Consider the following 24,389-nt stretch of genomic DNA (forward strand, 5'->3'; position numbering starts at 1 on the left):
CAAAAAATTAGATCTACCGATTAACCGCAGGTTATCAATATTAGAAATATATATTTTTTATACCTGACTATTAACCTGCGGTCAGGAATAAAAATTCTAATTAACCTGACCTAACTTGCCCGTTAGCCACTCTAGCCGATCGCGCAAGTTTAAGACAGCCCATAAATCAAAAGCCCTACCAACAGCCCACAAGCAAGTCTACAAGAAAGCCTGCAAGAAACAGCCCTACGCGCAAGCCTGCAAGCAAGCCTGCCAAACACCTTACAAACCACTCCGCGAACTACCCTGTGAACCATCCTACAGACCATTCTACCAACGGCCCTGCGAACGGTCCTGCGAGTAAGCCTGTAAGCTATCCTGCAAGAAATCGCAGGATCTTTTGCACATAGGGCGGCTGGCTCGCTTATAAAGCCGACTTGCTTACCAATTAGATTAGCTATCTATCTACGTGTGATCCGTAGCAATGGCCCTTTTGCCTATCCTTTTTAAACTTCTGAGACGGAATTTTGAATGTGCTCTGAGAGCATAAATAGATAAGCCAGTACCAAATTTGAATATGTATCTTAATCTAGCCCATGCAATCTCGGTCCACAATACCATCGCCGCGCGTAAAACACCCAGTTTCCCAACGCCACAATCGCCATACACCCCAGCACAGCAGCCGTATAATCTGATCATCAGCATCAGCAACTGAATTCAGTACAGCCACTGCTCTTAGTGAAAAAGATAACTCACTCATATTACTTCCAGTGACCGGTCTCGCCGTTGGAAAACTATAAAAGACCAAGGCTAAAAGCGTAAAGCCGACAGTCACAAAATTTACAGTCCAACCCACCGGGCCGGGGAGTCGAAAGGGCCGGTTTGCAGGGAGCCAGGTGCTCCCGCGGCGACGCAACAAGAGCAAGGCGGCGGGAATGGCGTAGGAGACGTGCTGCAGGACCAGACCTGTGGCAATGAAGGCGTTGAACGCGGATGATGACCCTAAATAAATACAGCCGATGATGAACATAACAGAGAAATTGAAAACAAGGGCCCAGGCGGGGACATCAAGGCTCGGGTGCATCTTTTTTATTTGGCTGCTGCCGTAGAGCGTGTTGTCCCGCGCCAGGGACCAGGTTAACCGGGCGGCGGTCTCCTGGGCGCCGATTAGGGCGAAAGCGGCTGCTAGGCTGAGGAGGATTATGAAAGTGGTTGCTGCTGCTTTTGAGTGAGTGGCTTGATACCAGACTTCGTATATAGGGACCCTGCACTCGGTTAGCGTTGGATACCGGTGAGGGTGGGGGGGTAACTGACCCTGTGGCTGAGGCGACGACTGCTTTAAGGTCGTCGGTGCAGTATAGCATAGTTACAAGGAATGCAAAGGATGTACCGAAGCCAATCACAAGCGTGCTCAATAGTGCGCGAGGGACGACCCGAGCTGCATCTTTGCATTCCATTAGGGTTTTTTAATAAACCCTAATGCCTGCGTACATGTAATTCGGGGAGACGAGACCGGTGAGGAATGCTACCCCGCCAGATGTCCATCCACTGTCGTTCAGAAAATTGGCCCAGACATGGACGTTGGGCTGGAAGTTGGGAGCCGTCCGAGCCAGACAGACAATCACAATAACAAAGAACGAGGCCAGGGTTATAAAGACTAAGGAATTAGATACTGCTGAGGTACGGGCTCTCGGGTGCTTACAGCATGCATCATGGATCCAGAGGGACTTTTTCAGAAGCGCAGTACAATAAAAGAGTACTAACACATTAATGACTTGGTAGAGGATGAAGTAATGCCATGGCTGGGCATTAAAGCCGGGGTTGTAGAAGAGAACAATGCCCAGGATGAGTTGGGACGGGATGATGGCAATACCCGTGCAAATAGCAATCCAGGCGAACATATTGGCCATTCCACAGGCGTAGCTCTGGAAGATAGGTCAGTAACCGTAACAAGGTAGCCTCAAGCAGGAATAATATGTCACAACAGCAATACGTACCAGTCCTCGGCTAATGCACCCCGGGGCCAGGATCGAGGTCCAGTGATATTGCCCCCCTGCCGTGGGGTACACGCTCGACAACTCGGCCAGGGTGAGAGTGCAGGCGCCAACAAGTAAGAACATCAAGATTAGTCCATAGACCATGGTAACGGGGCCACCTTGGGCGATGGCCAGAGCCACAGTGGCTGATACCCCTGCCCAACTGTCACAGATGATCCAACTTGCGGAGATGATCTGAAGAGGGGTCATCTTGCGGGTTCCGGCTGGACCAATGACCAACCCTTCCACGCAGCCCTGTTCCACCATCCCACCGATTCGTACTGACTCTAGATCAGAAGATAGTTATGAGATGAGGGACAAGGTCGATAAAAGCAGCAAGCTATCAACTTACGTCGCTCAACATCCAGGCTTGCTTCTGGTCCATAGACATAGATAATCAGCATCTCTACAATTTCGCCGGATGCCTCCTTGCATACCTTGCTTGGTGGTCTTTGATGGTTCCATCTTCGAAATATCGAGGCGTAACGTAGATAATACTGTCTCTCGGATTGAATATGTTGGTTGATTCCAATACTGCCCAACAAGGATGAACATTGCCTTCCTTTAAAGGTTCGTCTTCTATCACACTTGTCGACATTTCGCAGGATGTACTTGATAGGAAGGGAACTTCACACAAGGTTGTCGTAACTGTTAAGATCGATGATGCGGGGACTGAGATGGGAATTACCGAAATCGGTCAATAACCTGAGATTTCGGCCTTGTGGCGTGGCGAATAATCTGATGCAGATAAGCCGGCTTGGTGGACACACTATCTACACTTTCTCCGCTATCTGTGACTTCATGGGACAGATTAGGCGACCTATTACGTGAAAGATACTAAATCTGAGATTTGGTGATATCCATGTCCGTCGGTTTATTCGTTATCTGTATCTGGTTGTTCTTCGTCACCGAGGACACGAGACTTGGGGATATACTATTGCCTAAAAACAAACGAGATGCGATCTTCATACTGGTGCTGGTCTCTTCATTTGGTTGCATGTTTCGGTCTTTGATTTTTTCATGGCGGCGAACTTGAACTTTGAGCCTTCTTCCCAAGATTGTGATGGTTCTTCTGATGATATCTTCAGCTGTGCCGGCAGTGGTGGAGCGATGAGTTCGAAATCATTGGAACATTCCGGTAATGGTTAAAATACACTGTGCTATTCCAGAAGCTAAGTGTTGCTACAGACATTTAATAGTCACAAATGAGCCCGCGAAGTCGACCTTGATCGCAGCTCCTCCGTAACAGTCTTTGCTGCCCGTGTACCCTCCTCAATCGCACCATCAATGAAACTCCGCCAGCCCACAGCCCAGTCCGAGTTGGCAAACAGCACATTCCCGTGTCGGGATCGCAGCTCATCCAAAGCTACTGAGAGAAGCTTTGGGGGTGAGAAGAACCACGCTCCCTTAGCAAACTCGTCTTTCGACCAGTTGTGGAAAACCTAGGATTCCTTGAATCAGCATAAAGTAATAGATTCAAGGAGGACACTCACCAGGCGCTGGATATCCATGTTACCAGGAGCCAATTCCTGAACGGCTTGCTTGGTTTTATTCAGGTCCTCTTCCGGCTGGATGTGGTTCGCAGCGCCTCCGAAGCAGACAATGTGAGTGTTCCCCGCGGGTGTTGTCCCGTCGCCGATGGCATAGGTGAGTTTATTGAAGGGGTATGAAATTCCCGTCCACGATCTCATCTCGCGACTGGAGACCTCAGCATGGACCTTAACACACTGGTTGACATGACCCGTATTGATTGCTGCTGTGCGCTGGGGTCCCAAGGAAGGGGAGAATGCGATGGTGCTGAGCACATTGAGAGGGATTGTCGAGATCAGGCGGGCGGCTGTATAGCTTCGACCATCGCGGGTTGTGACACTGACTTTCTCACTTTGATTCTCAATTGATTGCACAGGACTGTTGAAGGTGTAAAGAAGATTGCCTGTCGAGACTGCCTCCTTGAAGAAGTTGATGGCAAAGCTTGACTGACCCCGCTTAAACTTGTAGGAAATGAGGTAGTCCAGGCAGCCCTGGTAGGTATAGCCACACAAAGCCCACCAGTGGAGAAATTCGAAAAGGCTGGTGGTTTCCAGAGTACCACAGCTACACAGAAGAATGAAGCTCTCGACCACGGCTCGCTCGTCTGGGGTCAGCGAGGCTGCAATGTCGGTGAGACGATCCTGGGCAGACATCTGGTCGAATTGGCGGACTGCGGGGACATGGAAGGCGTTGTGGGGAAACGGCATGATTTTCCTGCCCAGCTCACCATCCACGTTCACGAATTTGTGCAATGCGGAAGCAAGAAGCTCATCCTACACCGTTATTGGTTAGCTGTGGCATTCTTGGAATGTGGGGTACGCTCGAATTCAATGAAACCCCCACTGACCTCTTCTTGGTGGCTGAAGGTCTTCGACCCATGGTTGGTGCGTAATTGGAAATGGTTGACCCCGTGGGAGAAGTCGAACGAGGGCTCCAGTTCATCCCGCATTTGATAGCGTGAGATCTCACGCCACACATGCGACTGACCCCAGTGAACCCAAGTCCCTCCCATCTCGAAAGGATATCCTCCAATGTTCGAGGACCAGGACCGTCCCCCAATACGATCGCGGGCCTCGATGAGCAAGACTTTGAGCCCTGCCAGACAGGCATCTCGCACAGCCGTGAGGCCTGCATAGCCTGCACCGATGACAATCACATCGCAGCGGTCTAGGGTGGAGGTCATGTTGGTAGGGGGTGAGATGACCCCAATGGAAGGGACGCCTTGCACCAGCCCGGTCTCTGCCGTCCATTGGTATCCGTCACGGGAAGTCATTCCGGAGATGTTGTGGGAGGATGTGTGCGTAGTTCAAGAATTGGTGATCATGCTTCATGGCCGGCGAAGGAGGATTGTGTTTCATGTATTTATATTTCACTACGATAACCCCTTCCACTATGTACACTCCGAAGTGTCACTCGAAGAATGTCTGTCGATGCTTCATGTCTGTATGATAAGCCGGACCGCATAAGATGGCCCGATATTGTTCTTGCGGTGGGGATGATATGTTTTCTTTATCCACACTGAGTACGAATTTACTCAAATAGGCACCTAAGAGGAGAATTGAATCTGACGTACAGCCATGCGACACCTCCCCAGATTCATTGTGTTTGGCGGTTCAAACTATCGCCAATCACAATTGTCAATTTGCGACGTGTCTATGTGGGGCAGTCAGAATTACCCAAATAGGGCATTAAAGTGAGAGACCCTTATCCGGGTGTTTATCGCCAAGCTGATAGACCGCAATTGATAAGACGCCCTGACACAATACATTCGCCATCCGACCTTTTGTCACACACAATCATTTCTAGTACTCCCTATTCTTGAATTTATTCTTTCTCAGTAGAGACAATCTGCAAATTGAATCTCACCAGTCATTCTTACTCAATTGCCATCGGGCGCCGCATTAGCTGTAGTCCCTTCCGTGCCATTCCGACGGTTGCCGAGAATTTCTTTGTGGATTGCACTTGCGATTAGCTTACCCGGTATGAGCTGTACAACTGCCAGGAAATTGGAATTAGCCTCGTTCGTTCCTTACCTTCATACGTCAGCAACTCAAATCGAAGGAGGTCTCTCTTTGAATCTCATATTGAAGTATTTTCTGAAATACGATGTTATGTACAATGGCAAGGATATATCTCTAATACAAAAACTACAGAGAGTCCATGTTCGCTTCTCACCAATCAATGATTGCAAGTTTGGGAATTAGACCCATCAGCAGATCTATGTATGTAGGTAATGACCAGGGTAGTGTTTAGAGCAAGCGACAAGTTCAATTTTGAATTGTGAGGGATCGACGATGGAGTTGAATTAGGGCCGAAGTTCCCCGCAGCGCTAGGCGGGCCCCCGCCCTCTTTCGTTTGCCCTGTGCTTTGCAATTTCACTCTTACATCCGTCGCGTGCCCCAACCCCGCAAATCTCGTCATCATCATCCTGAATCGTATCCTGTTCTTTGGTTATAAGGTTATCTGTCTATCATCTTTGTCCCTACTATCTCACTCACAGCTCAAGACTGACTTGTCCCTACAATGAGGTCCCTCATGGCCCCTTTTCAAACGGGCAACCTCAAGCGCATTCGCCAAGCGTGCGCAAATTGTCGGTAGGTCACCTAGCAGGCAATCTGAGCTGGGCTGGAGTTTCACTGAGCATTTGAGCTTTTGTGCAGGCGTAGGAAAACAAAATGCTCCGGGGAGCGTCCGATCTGTTTCCACTGTCGCCGGAATAAGCACTCCTGCATTTACGAGCCTTACTCCGTGACCATTGGCGATAATCCTCCCAGTACTCCTCCAGCACAAACCAGTGAAAATGTATGATTGCAGCCTTTTGATTGGTTACGATCTATCTAATGATCCCATGGACCCAACTACTGCAGCGTATCTCGTTGATTGAGTCGCGCTTGGCGGAGTTAAGCGGACAAGCCGCACAACAACCCCGGTTTGTGTTAACTATGAGCTTCGGTTAGATATTGAGCTATGCTGATCGATCTCAGAAGCCCGTCTATAGATGCTGAGCCTCTCAGGCAGCAGATCTTGTCGACACAGCCTCCTGTCTCGGGCATTCCCTTTGTTACACCCTCGCAACCCGTCCTGGACTCCATCATGGACACATATTTTCTCCATGTGCACAACCAGCCATACAGCAACTTCCAGGAGATCAGCTTCCGACAAGAGCTACGGAATGGAACCTTGCCACGATGTTTAATACTAGCTATGCTGGCCTCCGCCGTCCGCTTCTCTACTCACGAGCTCTACGCAGAAAGAGCGCTAGAGACATCAGAGGTTTATGCTCGGGAAGCTTGGCTGTCCGTGTTGACAGATTACTTGACAGTAGAAGATGATATAGGAGTGCATGTCGTGCAGACAGTAAACATGCTGGCAGTAATTGATTATACAGGTAGGTGGGTATGGAGACAGTGTGAGGCTTAGTCGCTCTGAGCTAACGAAAAATCTAGCTGGGCGCGTTAATTCAGGGTGGTTGAAGATCGGTCTAGCAGCGCGCATCGCACAAGGGCTCGGCTTAATGGGCGAGCCTGATGCTTGGCTACCTGCTGCGGAGCAGGAGGAACGCCGACGAGCGTTCTGGTCAGTCTAGCTACTCGACAAACTCATTTCATGTGGAAGATCGCGCCCCCTCGTCATTCTCGACCAAGACTGCCAGGTCCAGCTTCCGTGCGACGAAGTGACCCTTCGACTAGGTGAGATCAAGAAGACATACACCCTGAATCAGCTTCTCAACTGGAACACTGAGATCGCTGAAAGCCCCAGCCCCTTTGCTCTGGTTATTCTTCTGGCGTCCATCTTCGGGCGCTGCACGCGATACGTTTATGCCAATCGGCACATAGACGAGATTCCGCCGTGGGACACCGAGTCAGAGTACACTGCGATCAATTCATCTTTGCTGTTGTTCGAGTCCTATGCGAAATCGGGAGATGCATCAGTGGTTGATATGGCACGGCAGAGTGCTAAAGCGACGGGGACACCGAATCATCAAGAACTAGGACACCAGACTTTCGCGCATACCCTATTCCATCTGTGCCAATGTTTGCTGAATCACCCCTTTGTTCTTGATCTTCGACTTCAGCCCTTTGGCTCCAAGGCTCCTCATAGCTTTGTCACCCGCGCCCTGCAGAATGGAATAGATCATGCCACACAGCTTGTGCGTCTCCTCCGGGATGTATCCGAGGCGGGCGGACTCGTCGAGTCTTCATTCTATGCGTACTCCGTGGCGATCGGGGGGGGGCATTCTCTCGATCGTGTCACAAGATGAGCATCAGAAGCTTCCTTGTCGGTCTTCGGATATGCTGGAGTGCTTTCAGCATGCTCTTGATATACTTGATCGATTAGCCCAAGTCTGGACCCATGCCGCTAACATGGTACGTTGACTTCAATGTCGGCGAGAAAACCATCACTAACAAATTCCCCGGAACTAGGCCATCCGCCTGCGTGATTTTCACGCCCAGCGCCGCGGGACAAGTAGCGTGCTCGACGAAAGCACCCCACCGAGCGATCTGGATCCTAGATCCGACGAGGCCTTGTGGGCCATGCTCGACTATTCCATTCTCGGCAGCAATCTGCCCAAGACATCTAGTGAATCCGGCTCGGATTACCGCGGTAATCTCTCGCCCACACCCTGGGCTCTGGGGTCGAACATGCCGATCTCGACATCATCTTCGAGGATCGACCTGGGCGACGACGATTTGTTTCGGGGTCTTTCTCCGGCTCTGCGGCTTAATGAAGTTGAATTTCTCTTGAATTGTAGTACGCCGAGGACGGGGTGCATTTGAGCAGGATTCCTCGGTGTATCGGATCGCTCCGATTCCGGCCGGACCGGGTTGCTTTTCCCGGGTCGCTGAGATCCTTAGGCAGCCATTCCTGGTGGACATAAGGGATCCATACACCAGATTCCTGGGGGTTTCTTTTTGGGCGTACTATACTTATCAGAATGACAACCACGATCCAGCTATTACCATGGAAGGCCGTAGCCTTGGAACCACGGCCGCCATTTTAGCGAATGTGATTGTGTATCCGCTTGACAAGTGGGTTTCAAATCCCGCTCTTTCAATCCCCGACTTTATCCAGCTTCAGCTATCCCACAGAATATTATTTATATCCCCAGCATCCAAACAAAACTATGAGTCCAAGTTCAACGCTATCAGAGCATCATTGGAGCGAGCAGAAAGGGAACCCAGGCAGTTTTTCCGTCCCCATCCAAGCTATGACTCTCTTCTCTCACCCTTACCCCACATTGTTCAGGGAGAGGCTTTCAGTCTGAGGTTGAGGACGGAAGGTAGGGCTGATACGACCACTGTATCGAGGGAACGTGGACTGTAAAACCTACATACTTCTACATAGATGTTGTCTTCAATTGTACTCTTTCCAGCACACAGCGACAAAGTTAATGATCATATCCTATTGTAACCATGCATATCATCCATTTTAAAAACATTACAACCAAGCCCTCAAAAGAGACCCTCGCAGACCCCGCTTCCTAACCGACATCAAGACAAACTAGAAGTAGGCGAGGTTCATGGAGGCGGTCTTGAGGATGCAGCTGCTCAGGCTGGTAGAGGCCGGAGAGGCCCCGGCTAATCACGGGGTTCCGTAGGCGGGGTACGTTAATGGTAGCGGGGCAAGTACCTAGTACGGTACGGCTAGCCCGGAAAGCAGCACGGGAACGGACCGAGCAGCGGACCGATAAAGACAGACTGGTCGCCCACTAAGTTACCCACTGGGCTTATCGGACCGAAACGGCAACCAATTTTGAGTGAGTCTCCACTCGTTTTACCCAAGAATGACATCTGAGTAGGCCCGGGGCACTGTAAAATCTGAAAATTGCAGGCATACTACTGCGTAATACACACTGTCATTCCTTATGCTGTTCTACAAGCCCAAGATGACTCTCACAAACCACACAAAGTACACCCGTTTCCGGCCCGTACCCGACTACCACTGCTGTGAGAACCGTACACATATAATCAGCGTATACAGCGCCCTAGTCAACCCTATTCACTAATCCAGGTATATCCCAATTGATCTCATCCCAGCAGTTACAACGTAAACCCATCAAATATCATCCACCAGCCTGATTACAAGCACATAATGTTCCCCCCAGGCACCCCCTTCGCCGACCCCCTCTGGCTCACCCGCCCCATCACCAACAGTCCCTATTACACCCCTTCGCACCACCATCTGCAGCGCGAAGTCAGGGACTACGTAGACACGCACATCGCCCCATTTTGCGAAGAATGGGAAGCTCGGGGTTTTGTTCCGCCCGAGGTGCGCCCCTCTCTTTCCCTATCCGAGTTTCAAGCCACATATAATGCTAATCCATAAAGCAGGTCCAACAATACCACGCAAAACAAGGCTACACCGCCGCCGGGCTCTATCCGCTCGCAGCCGCCCACATCCAGCAGTCCAACCAACGCCTGCCCGGCGACATCCATCCCGCCCAATGGGATGCCTTCCACGACCTGATCGTGATCGACGAGCTCGCACGTTGCGGATACCTAGGCGTAGTGTGGGCGCTCGGGTGCGGAAACGCCATCGGGGGGCCGCCGGTCGTGCAATTCGGAAATGCCGACCAGAACGAACGATTCCTGGGGCCGTTAGTGTGCGGGGAGGTTCGCTTTTGCTTGGGAGTTACGGAGCCGGATGGTATTTCGCTCTCCCTTTTCTTTGGTAAATTTCGGGGGTGGGATACTGACTTTCGCGGATGGCTAGCGGGCTCCGATGTCGCCGGAATCACGACAACGGCAGACCGGCGGGGGGATATATACGTGGTGAATGGGGCGAAGAAGTGGATCACGAATGGAATTTTCGCGGACTATTGTACGGCAGCGGTGCGGACAGGGGGCGCCGGGATTGCGGGCATCTCGGCGTTGATCATTCCGTTGAAGGGGACGCCGGGAGTGACGTGTCGGAAGATCCGGAACTCCGGGGTGGAGGCCAGCGGTATTGTCTCTCGTCTCTCACGTAGATAGGGAGTGGGACTGACTGTCACAGGTTCGACGTATATCGAGTTCGACCAGGTCGAGGTGCCGGTGGCGAATCTACTCGGGGAGGAAAATAAGGGGTTCCCGATCATCATGAACAGTGAGTATGCCCTTGGCATGCGGATAAGCCAGTGCTGATGGGACCATGATAGACTTCAATCATGAACGGTTGTGGCTGGCTTGTACTTCGCTCCGCATGGCACGGGTCTGTGCAGAGGACGCGTACAAGCATGCAATCACGCGGGAGACCTTCGGAAAGAAGCTCATTGAGAATCAGGTGATTCGCACCAAGTTCAGTGCAATGGGCCGGAGTCTGGACTCGGCCTATGCATGGATGGAGCAATTGGTCTGGATGGCGGATAGGGCGCGCAAGGAAGGAAGGGATTTGGGCATGGGAGGATTGTTTGCCAATCTGAAGGTGTTAGCAGGCACAACCCTGGAGATGGTCAATAGAGAGGCACAGCAGGTTATGGGGGGTCTGGGGTACTCGAAGAATGGTCGGGGAGCGCGTATTGAGCAGATCAGTCGGGATGTTCGAGTCATGGTGGTCGGAGGTGGCAGTGAGGAGATTCTTTCCGATCTGGCAATTAACCAGGAGATCAAGGCCATCGCCAGGATGGGGCAGAGCAAGTTGTAGATTTAAGTCGCTCTTCAATGAGTGTACCATGTACTGCTTGCTGATTGACAAGCCTGGCTCTATCTTAGATATCGGTTCTCGCAATTCTGCAACTCCACTGAGTGGGCTATTATACAGTAACCTTTGAGGCAATACAAACCACTCCAATCACTATTCTCTGCTGGTCACTTAACCCTCTCGTGATTGAGCCACTACAAAGGAAAGAACCGTTACTAGACCACAGTACTTTCAGTGCAAAGAAAGAGGATGTATCATATTTCAACCTCAGACCAGCTATAGACGTACAGATAACTAGACAACCGAACAAAGCACCCTTCCCTCCTCTACCGCATCTCCCTTCCGCCACGGAGATACTCAACTCCATTTTCATACTCTCAATCATCATGACCACCTGCCCTGCCTTCACCAAGTCCCCATTCTTCGTCTCGATGGACAAAATCTTACACGGCATGGGCGCAGTGACCGTGCGTTTCCCCGCCTCTTCGGTTGTTGCATCCCGCCTTCGACTCTCCGCGAACAAGAGCGGACTGTCCCGCTGGAATTCCATGTATGTCCCAAAAGATGGAGAGTGGCAGTAGATCCTTTGAGGACGGTCGGCCATTCCTGTGGCTATGCCAAGGGAAGGAATGGCGACGTGGGCACCGATTCTGCGCCCGTCGACTGATACTTTGATGGTGAAGGTGCTGGGAAGACTGGATGGATTCGAAGAGGCCTCTGTGGGTTGCAAGGAATCAATACACATGGTTCTTGGGGTAACGGCTTTGATGGAACCGCCGCGGAGAGTGTTGCTGATGGTGTTGTAGTGAGCGGCGGCAGAGCCGGGTTCCGTCTCAGCTGGCACAGGTAAGATTCGCACATGTTTCAAATTGGGAGACTGTCCTGCTGCCGGTGGATCCCAGACACAAATGCTTGATGTCCCAGCCTGCGGACCGGTGATGGTCGTGACAATGTCATAGTGGATGTTGACGGGATCGCAGGGCTGGTTCCGGAATTGCCTGCGGATGTGCTGGAATGGCCGGCCACGAGTATTTCCTGTTTCTGCCAAATTCCGGATCACCAGGCTGGGAATCAGGGGCAGACTCTCCTGCAGCGGCACCTCCGGAAACTGCAACAGCTGCTCCAAATGTGACGAAATGAATGCAGTCGTATACGTCGGTTTCCGGAACTCGGGACTCAGAAGACAGCGCTGCAGGAAGAGCTGGTTCGTCTTGACCCCAACACAAGCCGTCTGGGCCAGTACACCACTCATTTTCTCAATCGCCAGCGCACGCGTTGGCGCCCAGATAACAATTTTAGCTATCATCGAGTCGAAGTTAATCGACACCTCGGCCCCTGTCTGGATAGCCGTCTCATATCGCACATCCCGGCCCGGTCCCAGAATCCCGTCTGCCGGCCGCCACAGCTGAATCCTCCCATGCTCTGGGAAGAAATTATTCTTCGGGTCTTCCGCACAAAGGCGACACTCAATCGCATGGCCTTGCGCCGGGGCTTTCAAGCCTCCCCCCTCCAACCCCGGCAAATCCTTCAGCTGGCCGCCCGCTGCGACATAAACCTGCAACGCCACTAAATCCCACCCCATCACCTCCTCCGTGATCGGATGCTCCACCTGCAATCTGGCATTCACCTCCAGAAAGTAAAACCGGCGCGTCTGCACATCCACCACAAACTCCACCGTGCCCGCTCCGGCATATTGAATCAACTCTCCAATCCTGACCGCAGTGTCACACATCTCTCGCCGCATGCCATCCGTCAGAAACTCACACGGCGTCTCCTCCACGACCTTCTGATGCCGCCTCTGCACGGAGCAATCCCGCTCTCCAAATGCAATGATCGTCCCGTGCTCGTCCCCGACAATCTGGATCTCAATATGCTTGGCGGCTGCGATAAACTTCTCCAAAATACAGTCCTTTTGCCCGAAGGCCCGCTCCGCTTCGGAGTGCGCTCTCTCTAGCTCCCCCTCCAATCGTGAAGGCTCATGGACAATCCGCATTCCCTTTCCCCCGCCGCCGGCGGAGGCTTTCAGAATCACCGGGAACCCGATCTCCGTCGCGGCGGTGATCAGGTCAGCCGGAGTCTGGCTGGTGCCGACGAAGCCGGGTATCAAGGGAACGGCGGGCGCGTGTGTGCGCAGGTAAGTCTTGGCTGCACGTTTGTCGCCAAGCGAGGTGAGAGCGGTGGTGCTTGGCCCGAGAAAGATCAGGCCGGCGGCGCGCACAGCGGTTGCGAAGGATGCGTTCTCACTGAGGTAGCCATATCCCGGGTGGATGGCGTGAGACTGGGTCGAGAGGGCAGTGCGAATGAGGAGGGGGATGTTGAGGAAGGGGTTGCCTGGATTGTTTGCTTCTTGCTCGGGGTAGTCGTCGGTAGTGCGGCTCAGGGAGCCCAGACAGATGGCGATGTCTGCTTCGCGAATGTGGCGGGATGAGGAGTCCCTGTTTGAGATGGTCAGGTTATGCGGGGGAGGCTGGAGTGGGCGGGCTTACTCTGTAACGTAGACGGCGACGGTGCTGATGTTGAGTTTGCGGCAGGTTTGGATGATGCGTACGGCGATTTCTCCACGATTGGCGATTAAAATGCGTTGGATGATCGGGCGGCCGGTGGTTGTGTCGAGTGGAGGCGAAGCCACGTAGAGTGGGGGCCGCGAGGGGGAGGCATTTTGCGAGATTGGGCTTTGGGATACGGTCATTCTGTTGCAGACCGCTGTTGGAGAGTCCTAATTGCTATCGTGAGTCGAAGGGGAGGCAGGGAAAAAAGGTGGTTACAATGCAGATAAGGGAATGAGGCACCGTTCCGTGTTCCGCTCGGTGAGGTTATCCGATGGATGGAATGGTTAGGGTTGTCTGGCTTGGCTTTCCCCGCATCGGACCGCTGTCCGCTTCCGCCGGCGTGGATCCGTCGGTCCGTTGGTGGAGTCGAGTGCTGCAGCGCTGTTTGGTCGTAGCTGCTCGAGTCCTTGCCATTGACAACACTGCCTCGTTCATCCAAGTTGGTCATTAGGGAACACCATTCTACCATTTAACAAATACACTTTCTATTACTGTCAGTCAGTAGGACCACTCCAGGCAAGTTCTATTTTAATAGTCTGGATGCTGGGATCAGAAGGAAGGAGCAAATGCCCTGGAACAGCAACGATTCTGATTATCCCCCCCCACTCCTCCTTCTTTTTGGTGCAGTGTACCTAATCCCAATATTACATGGAGGATGCACGCCTATGCTTGAGGAAACTGTTCTTGATAACACAATATAGATGATTGCATAGCATATAAATTAGGAGGTGCTCCCTGACCCTGAGTCAAGAATCACGGCAAAAGAAAGCACGATGAGACACTCCCCACCCCTGTAGAACTAAATCCTTGCCAACAACCGATGGCCCTCGGCGCCTCTTATCCCAGCGCTGACCACAACCTCCAGACACATTCCCACCACATCCCTGGTATCACGGGGATCAATTATTCCGTCGTCCACTAGTCCCCCACTCGTCGCATAACACTCCGCATCGGTTTGCACAGCCGCCCGAAACCACTCCACCCGCGCCCGAAGCTCCTCCGGCGACAGCACCTTCCCCTTGGCTGCTGCGCTGCTCCGCTGCACGCTCTCCATCACGCCGGACAGCTGCTCAGGGCCCATCACACTGCACCGGCCGCTGGGCCAGGTGAACAGGAACCGGGGCCCGTAGGCCCGGCCGCACATGGCGTAGTTTCCGGCGCCGTAGGAGGCGCCTAAGATGACGGAGATGTGCGGGACCGTCGAGGTGGAGACGGCGGCCACAAGCTGCGCGCCGGCGCGGATGATGCCGGCGTGTTCGGCTTTTGCGCCGACCATGAAGCCAGTGACGTTGTGGAGGAAGAGCAGGGGGGTGTTTCTTATCAGTACGAAGCTGTTAGCGAAGGGATAGGAAAGAAATGGGAGGTGGGGTGGGGTAGGGGAGCTTACTGTTGATTACACATGCGGATGAATTGCGCGCCCTTGGCGGCTTCAGTTGGGTTTATCACTGACATTTGGTTGGCGATGATACCGACTTGGATTCCTGGGTTAATCGTCGGGTTAGTGATAAAATTCGCCGGGGAACGCTGGGAAGAACATGAACGAGGAATGGACTTACCGTAAAAGTACGCCCACCCCGTGATCAGATTGCGTCCGTATTCCGGCTTGAATTCCGAAAATCGCGAGTCGTCGATCAACCGCAGCAGAACCTCGCGCATGTCAAAGGGCTTTCGGATATCGGGGTTAACCAGACTCAGAAGCTCGTCGACGGGGTATCTTGGGGGTAAGGGCTCGATGGTGTCGATGAGTGTCGTGGTTGATGGGCTGTGCAGGGTAGCTACCCACTCTCGGGCCTTGCGGATTGCGTCCAGCCTACATCTGGTGGATCAACTGGTGTTACTGTATATACGGGGAGCGTCGCACTTACTCATCTGTCGCGATCTGATCCGCAAGTCCAGTCTTCGTGGCATGTACTCTCGCCCCGCCCAGCTCCTCCGCTTCGATCACCTCTCCGGTCGCCATCTTCACCAGCGGCGGTCCCGCCAGAAACGCCTGCCCCTGGTTTTCGACGAAGATCGTGTAATCGGAGAGCGCGGGGTGATAGGCTCCTCCAGCAGTCGAGGAGCCAAAGACGAGGGCGCAGGAGGGCTTGCCATGTTGTGTCCGCACGGCGAGATCCCGGAATAGTTGGCCTCCTTTGTGGAAGACTCGGAATTGTTGCGGGAGGAAGACACCGGCCTAGGATAAGCAATCAGCAATTCACCTTGTTGCGAGAAGGTATACTGGGGCCTGTACTGATTGTACCAGTGAGATCAGTGGCAAATCATTCTGGAAGGCGATCTCCATGATCCGGTTCGTTTTGAGGACTTGGATGGATGGTTAGTACGGTTTCTCCAGGTTCAGTGCCTTGACAAACCTGTCATCTCGTTCCAGGCCCCGCCGCTCTGAGTCGGGATATGTGACATGAGCATACATGGTCGGCCACTATGAGATGAGTATCAGTGGTGCCATAGATGGCTAATGAGGAGGCGTACCTAACATTCCCGATCCCCGCGATCAGATTGGCGCATGGCGTCGAATCGGGGTTCCCATAGCCAGCGAAGGCCCCGATCTCCAGAAAGGGCGAGTCCTGGTCCAACAAGAGGGCAATGCGATCGCGGGCTGCTTAGATGTCAGCTTGATGTCACTGCGAGGATGATCCACACCTACGTAGTAACTGGCCCCGTTTTTGATGTCGTGCCAGAGAGGCACTGTTGCCCTCTGCAAAAACCTGCTCCAAAGCCTCTTCAAACCTGTCTAGGACGGTCTTCCATGTTTCCCGGTTGGCCCGATATTGCGGATTGTTGAGGTCGAGTTTGGATTGGGGGGGTGGGTAGGAGGATTGAATCGCCATGATGAATGTCAAATTCCAGCTAGAGCTGTGTTCTTAGTATCGCAGTCTAAGTGAACCGAACAAGTACGAGGTTGGGATGGGTGGAAATGAAATAATCGAGATGGCCATGCTGTTTTGGGGGGGGGGGGGGGGATCGATCTGCCCTAAGTTCGGACCGATGCCTTCGGTTGATCCCGCCCGCAGGTCCGCAACCCATCAATGCAAGCAGACTGGGGGGATCACCCACAATCTTTGCACAATGCGATGTATATAATGTTGCGATAGAATGGAGAAAGCTTTCTCAGGCATATTTTTCCTTATTCCAAGTTCTTTGCACTTCAGCTGTTCACGTCACAGCCTTCCCCAACGATGACTCCCGCTCCCGCTATAGTCCTTGGCCCGACCGAGCCTGCGCTCTGGCACAAGACACTGGGCGAGCTCGTCGACCTGCAAGAAGCGCATTACGGTTCCAAAGAGGCGGTGGTTGTGCCGTGGCAGTCCGTCCGGCTCAGCTACCGCCAACTGGCCGAGAGAAGCCGGGTGCTCGCCCAGGCGATGCTCAACATGGGGTTGCGTCCAGGTGACTGCGTAGGCATCACGGCGGGCAACTGTTACCAATACCTCGAAGTCTTTCTTGGTAGTGGTCGCATTGGCTGTCCCGTGGTGGTCTTGAACAATACGTATACCCCAGGAGAATTGACTAGCGCAGTATACCAGAGCTGTACGCCCTTCCCTCCCACAGTCTCGCCCCGTGCAAGCCATGACTGACACCTCCCAGCATGCAAACTCGTCTTCATCAGCGCGAGCATCAGCACAAGAGCCCTTTCAGACCACATCCAGGCTCTTCGAGGCGAAGAATCACCCAACCCGAAGCTCCCCGATCTCCGCCGGATCGTGCTCATCGGAGACGGCATCCACAGCCAAACAGGCATCGACCTTGAACCCTACGACGCCTTCACAAGCAACGCCCACCCCAACCCACCCGAACAAGCCGCCATTTCTCGCACCATCTCCCCGGAAGACGTCCTGAATCTCCAATTCACCTCCGGTAATTACACCTCCTCCTATCCCGCAGATGTCGTTCAACTCACAGATATCAAAGGCACGACCGGCTCCCCCAAGGCTGCCATGTTGACGCACACGTAAACCTCCTTCCCAGAACCCCCTCCTGCCTCGGATACCAACTAACCCTATAAAAATAAGAAACCTGCTCAACAACGCCCGCTTCGTCGGCCAAGGCCTAGCCCTCACCCCGCAGGACAAAGTCCTCAACCCACCCCCTCTATTCCACTGCTTTGGCCTAGTCCTCGGCTTTTTGTCCTCCTTCATCCACGGCAGCACCATCATTCTTCCCTCCCCGAGCTTCTCCGCCACTAGCTGCGTGAACACACTTCTCACGGAACACGCCACGGTGATCCTCGGCGTGCCAACTATGTACCTCGCCCTCCTTGACATCCTCGCCCAAAATGGCACCCAACCATTATCCTTACGAACCGCCCTCGCCGCCGGCTCCCCCGTCTCTCCAACGCTCATGGCCCGCCTCCGGACAGAGACGGGGGTCCCGAATGTGCTGATCGCGTACGGGATGACGGAGACAAGCCCGGTGACTTTTATGACGCGTTTGAGCGATGATGCGGAGAAAGGGATTACTACGGTTGGGCGGGTGCTGCCGCATACGTGGGCAAAGGTGGTGGATCGGGAGGGAGCCGTGGTTGCGCGCGGCGTGAGGGGGGAGCTGTGTACGGCGGGGTTCGCGGTGCAGAGGGGATATTGGCGCAACGTCCAGAAGACAGCGGAGGTGATGCGGAGGGATGAGGCGGGAGTGCTGTGGATGTTTACGGGGGATGAGGTGGTGATGGATGCGGAGGGGTTTGTGGCTGTGACGGGACGGATTAAGGATTTGATTATTCGGGGTATGCTTTTGTTGGCTGGTTGAGAATGCATGCTGACCGCCAGGCACAAATAGGAGGCGAGAATATCTTCCCACGCGAGATCGAGGAGCGGTTGACGGCGCATCCCGCGATCAGTGAGGCCAGTGTGGTCGGGATCCAGGATGAGCGGTACGGGGAAGCGGTGGGGGCGTTTCTGAAGGCCCGGGAGAGAATCAGTCCCAGTAAACTCCGGCACTGGGTCAGTCAGACGCTGGGGCGGCACAAAGCACCCCAACATATCTTCTGGATTGGCGATGCCGGCGTCGGCGCGGATTTCCCCAAGACCGGCAGCGGAAAATATCAAAAACATCTTCTGCGTGAGTTGGGCAATCGCCTGGTGCGAGTGAGGGAGCGGAATCGGGCGAGATTGTAGTTTTATTGACAATTGCATCACTTTCTTTCTCACCTCAGCAGCCTCGGTCCGCCAGTCCGTGAGTAGAAACCACCCAGCGGTCCGGGGACTACCAGTCCACAAGTACTTAAGAACCTAGCCTTGTGGTGTGGATGTGTCTATGAAAAATGCACAAGCCACCCCCGACTGAAAGGTACCGCGGGAATATATATTCACTTCGCGAAACCAACATGACCTCCTCATCAGTCCGTATTGTGGAAGTCGGTCCTCGCGACGGCCTCCAAAACATCACCACGCCAATCCCAACCCCTATCAAGCTCGAATTGATCCTTCGGCTCCACCAAACCGGTCTCAAAACGATTGAGCTGACTTCCATCGTCTCCCCGCGCCGCATTCCGCAGCTCGCGGACTGCAGGAATCTTCTTGAACACCCGTCCATCCAGTCGTTAGGCGGCGACAGCCCTGACCTCCGGCTCCCGGTGCTGGTCCCTAATCTTAAGGGTCTGAAAGTCTGCCAGGCCCTAAATGTAAAAGAGATCGCGGTTTTTGTCAGCGCGACGGAGGGGTTCAGCCGGGTAAATATCAATTGTTCGGTGGAGGTGGGGCTTGCGAGGGCGCGGGAGGTGGTCGGGCGGGCGGTGCAGGATGGGTTGGCAGTGCGAGGGTATGTTGAATCTTCATCTACCTCCCCTCCATTAGGGTCAACAAGGCTAATAACGGTGTCAGATACGTGTGCTGCATCTTCTGCGATCCCTACGACGGACCCACCCCGCCCGATGCGGTGCTCCGCTGCGTGCAAGCCCTCCTCCAAGCGGGATGTTACGAGGTCAGCCTAGGCGATACCCTAGGCGTGGGGTCCCCTGCCAAAGTCCGCCATCTCCTTCACCATCTCACCAAGAGCGGCGGTATTCCCGTCGGTGCCTTGGCCGGCCACTTCCACGATACCTACGGCCAGGCGGTGGCCAACATATGGGAGGCGTACACCTGCGGGGTGCGCGTCTTCGATAGCAGCGTCGCCGGGCTGGGCGGGTGTCCGTTCGCGCCCGGAGCCAAGGGCAACGCCGCCACTGAGGATGTGGTGTATATGTTCCAGGAGGCTGGGGTCGAGACAGGGGTTGATCTGGCCCGGTTGGTCGAGACGGGGATCTGGATCGCAAACCAACTACCCGGCGGTGAAAATGGGAGTCGGGCTGGAGTTGCGCTGGCGCGTAAGACGGCTGCGAAGGCGCCGGCGTGCACTCCGCCGTCCTTGACGGCACAGGCGCAGGGACAGGTGCCCTTGCCGGCTTTCCGGTGGACTTTGGCGATTGACGCCGAGGGGATGCGGCTGTTCCGCTGCGGGGTGAATCTCAAGATTGTGCTGAACCGTCCGCGGAATGGGAATGCGTTGACTGCTGCGATGATTGCAGAGTTGCACTCTGTTATGCACACGGCGAGTTCGGATCCCGCGGTGTCGAGGGTGGTTATCACCGGTACGGGGAGGTTCTTCTGTACGGGGATGGATTTGGGGAAGAATACCCCGGTCGCACAAGAAAAGGAGAGCAGCGAGGCGCAGTTCGCCAGGTTGGCGGAGCTGTTCGAGGTAATTGATCGGTGTCCGAAGGTAACTATCGCTTGTCTGAATGGGCCAGCGTTTGGCGGGGGGGTTGGACTGGCGTTCGCGTGTGATCTTCGTCTCTGCACCAAGCTCGCTACGGTTACGCTGAGCGAGGGCAAACTGGGTCTTTGTCCTGCGACGATCTCCAAGTATATCATCCGAGAGTGGGGGACGGCCTTCGCGCGTGGGGCCATGCTCTCGGCTCGCCCGGTCAATCCCGACCAGCTGCATTCGCTGGGCCTTGTCGCCGAGGTCGCAGAGGATCCCGGAGATCTGGACAAGAAGCTGGACGCCTTGCTAGTGCGCCTGCGGCAGGTCTCGCCCGATGCGTCGCGCATGTCGAAGGAGTTGGTCAGGCTCGCCTGGAAGCATGCGGGCAAGGACGAACAGGCGTCCGGGATCAAAGCACTCTTTCATGAGATGATGCGACCCGATGGCGATGGCGCCCATGGAGTACGTGAATTCCAGTCTGGTCGGCCGGTAGATTGGGATGCGCACACCCAAAAGACGAAGACAGCTCCCGAAGCCAAATTGTGAGCTGCTATCAGCCACCGAAGCCATCTCTTTTTCAAATACCTTGATGACTGGATATGATCTGATGTTTGTTCCGTAATGCTTGTCGGGATGCTGTACAAAATAATCAATCAACCCAATCGAGTTCAAGTGTAGCAGTTCAAAGCGTCACTGGCTCCGGTGACGGGCATCTCCTGAGCCGGAACCGCGTATCTCTGGTCACTATCACTGGCCGGGACAGCCCTCGGGACTACTGTCTTGAGGCGCACAGGCGAGTTGAGCGTGCCAGACAGCTCAAGTACATGGAATCGAGCGCGGTGGGTGGAACTTCTTATCTTGCTGTAACGATGTCAAACTACGCAACAGAAAATGGAGCTGTTGGTACCAAGCCAGTAGTTGTAAGCCCGAATTCAGCAAGTGGCGGGAGGCCTCTATCCAAGGAAGTTGCAATGGCGCTCACTGTTTCTTGAAACCGCAAAGATAGGACGGTGATTTTTCTCAAGGGGTCGGGATGTTGGTTTTTTGAACAGCGGTGCAGGGGTGTTCGATAATGCTTGGGAAGCAAATCTGATGCGGGTCTTCTGGCCAGAGGTGGGGCCGGCGGAATGGGAGAAAAATCGAGTTATATGCACCAGGGTATCGGCGGATGGAGGCCCCGGGGCGAGAATCATAGTACGAGCTGGTGACACTATATCGGTTGTTCGATGGTTAGAGACCCGATTTTTGCTTGAGTCCTTTGTTGATTCAAACAATTACGGACGATTTCGCAGCTGCTAGGGCAAGTATACATTAATTACGTGTCTCTGATTATCAGACATTTTATTACTGTTGGCGTCGGTTCACCTATGACGTGTCGGAGATCCGTGTCTGCTTGCATGGTGTATCCTCCTCTGCATCGTGCGGCCGTTTCTGACCTCTTCGAGTCTTACCATCCATGTCTGGGACCGAACTGTCGGGTATCGAACTGGTTCTATCAAGTGGCGAGAATCCAGGCGTCTGGAGCTCAGCCGTAATCCTTTCAGGGAAGGTATTGTAAGGCTGGTATGGTATCTTTTTGCGTCTAACAATGGGCCAATTCATTGGACGATCTGCCTCCTTCGGATTCTTGAGCCCACCTAGAAGCTCCGTTGCAATGTCAGCCTCGTAGAGGACTATCTTTTCTTTATCTGCGACTTCCGTCACGAGGAGACGATACTTATTGACGGCTCCGCGGACGACCGTGGACCTCCTGTGTGTGCCGTATGGTTTGCACCATCTCCATGACTCCGTGGATTGGCTATCGTCAGTGTACACAGCGTCTCCGGTGCCAATACACATCGCCCATAGGTCTATCGGTTTGTCGCTCGCTGGATTCTCGGCCACACCGATGTGGTTGAATTATCCGAGCGAGCTTCTGAGTTAAATTGAGTTTGACCCTGCTTTTGCACTAGATCATCTGCCTCTAGGGTTACTACTAATAGTTCAAAGAACCTTGGCAGTCGACTCATTGTCTCTAGCTCCGATCGGCGGGGGCAGAATCCGCCCGTTGTGGCGACCGACCGTCCGGACTAACTTATCGGCCAACTGTCGATTCCCCGATAGTACCGCGTCTCATCTAATCTACTCAGGAGCCATCTATAAGACCTTCCCCTCCACCTATGTAGGAAATGCCCTGAACTGACCCATTGGCATCTATTTGGTCACAGTTTCTAACCTTTCATCTTCCTACAATTCTTGAACCCACCTTCCCACCCGCAGCCGAAAAAATGAGCGGTACCAGCGTTCTTGATCGCCTGGCAGCGCTAGACAGCAACACAATTTCCGATGCCTTAGACTTTCTTGGCCTCAAAGGGGCCACCTATGGCCTGCGACCTCTCTGGGAGTGTCCGAAGATTGTTGGACGTGCCAGCACCGTCCAAGTCGGCCCCAAGACCGACGTGAAGCCGACCACACATCTGCTCACCCCCGTCATCGACGCCGTCACCACTGATGACCGCGTCCTGGTCATCGCAGGCGGGACGGAAGGCATATCTTGCTGGGGCGACATTGTCGCCAACGCCTCTAAGCAGAAGCGCATTCGCGGAACCGTCATCGATGGCATGAGTCGCGATATTGACGGCAGCCGCGACGTGGGCTACCCCGTGTACGGCCGGGGGGTGACGATGATTAGCGCCCGCAATCGGCTGGTGCAGGTGGCGTCAGGCACGCCCTTGCAGGTACGCGGAGTCACAGTTCATCAGGATGATTATGTGATTGCCGACAACTGCGGGACGGTGTTTGTACCAGCTGCGCGCATTGGCGAGGTTTTGGATTTGGCCGAACGCATCGATCGTCGCCAGGCCCGCATGGTGGAGGCTGTCCGTGCCGGTCACCCGGTCTCGGAGGTGATGCACGATTCGCAATTCGAAGCCATTCGGCAGAGTGACAGCGCTCCAACCCCGCAACAGACTGCAGCACCAGAACTCGTACCATCTCCGCGGAATCCAAAGTCCGCCATTCCAGAAGACAAAGAGCTTGTGGCGCTGTTTGCCGACTCCGATACACCAGCGGTGTCAGATGCATTGGATAAACTGGGCATTCCGGGCCAGGCGTTCGGCATCATGCCTCTTGCGAATTATACCAAAGTCACCGTCGGACCGGCCTTCACCGTGAGGTATGTGCCGGCCAGCGATCCGCCGGGTAGTGTGGGAGACTTTGTGGATGATGTGGCCGAGGGCGATATTGTGGTGATTGACAATGGCGGTCGCACGGACTGCACAGTTTGGGGAGATATTATGACTCAGTACGCCGGCCTGCGAGGCATCGCCGGAACTGTGATCGACGGGGTGTGTCGAGATGTGAACCGTGCCATCGGCGATGATTACCCGCTGTTCACAGCTGGTCGGTGGATGCGAACGGGTAAAGACCGCGTGCAGGTCGGAGGCGTGAACGAGTCGGTCGGCATTGGCAAGGTCCGCGTCAACCCGCGCGATATCGTTGTCGCCGATGCGAACGGCGTGGTCATTGTGCCCCGTGCTCGGGCGCGCGAGGTGGCCGAAGTCGCATGCAAAATTGAGCAGAGCGAGGAGGGTATCCGGGAGATGATTGCTGGGGGTGCCACTATCGCTGAGGCACGGAAGAAGTTGGGTTACCATACATTGCAGCGGCATGGGAAGGAGAGTGAAGGAACTGATTAAAGGTCGCGCATTTGCTCTTTCCTCGGCCCATTATTTCAGTTGGTATGTAGAGTAGGTATTGTGGGTGTGGTGAATGAACTCTGTTTTCCCTCGATAGCCAATTTCCTAGAAAATACTACAGTCTTCAACGTAGTCGAGCTGTGTTGCAAATCTTGAGCACTGATGACCCAAGCATCTACTGAGCCCTTCAAGAGATTCGCCGTGTTGGAAAGCCTGGTAGTAGAAATTATACTATTCTATACCGAAAGAGAAAGGTGAATAACAGTAAGTTGACTATTGTACCAATGTTCAATAGATACATGTATGTCCAGAATCTA

The 24,389-nt window shown here is 53.9% G+C and overlaps 10 protein-coding genes across 10 annotated transcripts; 5 read left to right on the forward strand and 5 right to left on the reverse strand.

Moving 5' to 3' along the window:
• Positions 1-563: 563 nt before the first annotated feature.
• BO95DRAFT_457249 (putative choline transporter) lies at positions 564-2,480 on the reverse strand (the record flags this gene model as incomplete). Its single annotated transcript, XM_025588462.1, has 7 exons — positions 564-670; positions 736-1,244; positions 1,294-1,423; positions 1,493-1,636; positions 1,682-1,904; positions 1,977-2,302; positions 2,453-2,480. 7 exons carry the CDS (start codon positions 2,478-2,480, stop codon positions 564-566), a joined length of 1,467 nt encoding a protein of 488 aa, XP_025437109.1.
• Positions 2,481-3,214: 734 nt separating this feature from the next.
• Positions 3,215-4,818, reverse strand: BO95DRAFT_508679 (flavin monoamine oxidase family protein; the record flags this gene model as incomplete). The annotated part of the gene is made up of 3 exons (XM_025591291.1): positions 3,215-3,457; positions 3,509-4,318; positions 4,393-4,818. 3 exons carry the CDS (start codon positions 4,816-4,818, stop codon positions 3,215-3,217), a joined length of 1,479 nt encoding a protein of 492 aa, XP_025437110.1.
• Positions 4,819-5,839: 1,021 nt separating this feature from the next.
• On the forward strand, positions 5,840-8,449 carry BO95DRAFT_477102 (Zn(II)2Cys6 transcription factor; the record flags this gene model as incomplete). Its single annotated transcript, XM_025589967.1, has 10 exons — positions 5,840-5,844; positions 6,074-6,139; positions 6,206-6,347; positions 6,398-6,474; positions 6,530-6,884; positions 6,976-7,125; positions 7,198-7,599; positions 7,621-7,761; positions 7,808-7,912; positions 7,970-8,449. The coding sequence occupies 10 exons, from the start codon at positions 5,840-5,842 to the stop codon at positions 8,321-8,323; spliced, it is 1,797 nt and encodes a 598-aa protein (XP_025437111.1). The 3' UTR covers positions 8,324-8,449.
• Positions 8,450-9,638: 1,189 nt separating this feature from the next.
• Positions 9,639-11,225, forward strand: BO95DRAFT_508689 (acyl-CoA dehydrogenase family protein; the record flags this gene model as incomplete). The annotated part of the gene is made up of 5 exons (XM_025591292.1): positions 9,639-9,815; positions 9,878-10,193; positions 10,260-10,490; positions 10,542-10,631; positions 10,684-11,225. The coding sequence occupies 5 exons, from the start codon at positions 9,639-9,641 to the stop codon at positions 11,166-11,168; spliced, it is 1,299 nt and encodes a 432-aa protein (XP_025437112.1). The 3' UTR covers positions 11,169-11,225.
• Positions 11,226-11,459: 234 nt separating this feature from the next.
• Positions 11,460-13,854, reverse strand: BO95DRAFT_457254 (uncharacterized protein; the record flags this gene model as incomplete). Its single annotated transcript, XM_025588463.1, is given in 3 exon segments — positions 11,460-11,521; positions 11,541-13,600; positions 13,652-13,854. The coding sequence occupies 3 exon segments, from the start codon at positions 13,852-13,854 to the stop codon at positions 11,460-11,462; spliced, it is 2,325 nt and encodes a 774-aa protein (XP_025437113.1).
• Positions 13,855-14,513: 659 nt separating this feature from the next.
• Positions 14,514-16,545, reverse strand: BO95DRAFT_508695 (acyl-CoA carboxylase subunit beta; the record flags this gene model as incomplete). Its single annotated transcript, XM_025591293.1, has 8 exons — positions 14,514-15,030; positions 15,102-15,195; positions 15,271-15,524; positions 15,580-15,890; positions 15,948-16,018; positions 16,069-16,136; positions 16,187-16,313; positions 16,362-16,545. The coding sequence occupies 8 exons, from the start codon at positions 16,543-16,545 to the stop codon at positions 14,514-14,516; spliced, it is 1,626 nt and encodes a 541-aa protein (XP_025437114.1).
• Positions 16,546-16,893: 348 nt separating this feature from the next.
• Positions 16,894-18,828, forward strand: BO95DRAFT_375178 (acetyl-CoA synthetase-like protein; the record flags this gene model as incomplete). Its single annotated transcript, XM_025583132.1, has 5 exons — positions 16,894-17,245; positions 17,303-17,572; positions 17,627-17,666; positions 17,728-18,437; positions 18,491-18,828. 5 exons carry the CDS (start codon positions 16,894-16,896, stop codon positions 18,826-18,828), a joined length of 1,710 nt encoding a protein of 569 aa, XP_025437115.1.
• Positions 18,829-19,037: 209 nt separating this feature from the next.
• On the forward strand, positions 19,038-21,127 carry BO95DRAFT_508699 (aldolase; the record flags this gene model as incomplete). The annotated part of the gene is made up of 2 exons (XM_025591294.1): positions 19,038-19,471; positions 19,534-21,127. 2 exons carry the CDS (start codon positions 19,038-19,040, stop codon positions 20,939-20,941), a joined length of 1,842 nt encoding a protein of 613 aa, XP_025437116.1. The 3' UTR covers positions 20,942-21,127.
• Positions 21,128-21,760: 633 nt separating this feature from the next.
• BO95DRAFT_508701 (uncharacterized protein) lies at positions 21,761-22,243 on the reverse strand (the record flags this gene model as incomplete). The annotated part of the gene is made up of 1 exon (XM_025591295.1): positions 21,761-22,243. Exon 1 carries the CDS (start codon positions 22,232-22,234, stop codon positions 21,761-21,763), a length of 474 nt encoding a protein of 157 aa, XP_025437117.1. The 5' UTR covers positions 22,235-22,243.
• A 347-nt stretch (positions 22,244-22,590) lies between these two features.
• Positions 22,591-24,072, forward strand: BO95DRAFT_486085 (RraA family protein; the record flags this gene model as incomplete). Its single annotated transcript, XM_025590437.1, has 1 exon — positions 22,591-24,072. Exon 1 carries the CDS (start codon positions 22,663-22,665, stop codon positions 24,070-24,072), a length of 1,410 nt encoding a protein of 469 aa, XP_025437118.1. The 5' UTR covers positions 22,591-22,662.
• Positions 24,073-24,389: the final 317 nt, after the last annotated feature.

This window comes from Aspergillus brunneoviolaceus, assembly GCF_003184695.1.
Source record: "Aspergillus brunneoviolaceus CBS 621.78 unplaced genomic scaffold BO95scaffold_96, whole genome shotgun sequence".
NCBI classification, from domain to species: Eukaryota; Fungi; Ascomycota; class Eurotiomycetes; order Eurotiales; family Aspergillaceae; genus Aspergillus; species Aspergillus brunneoviolaceus.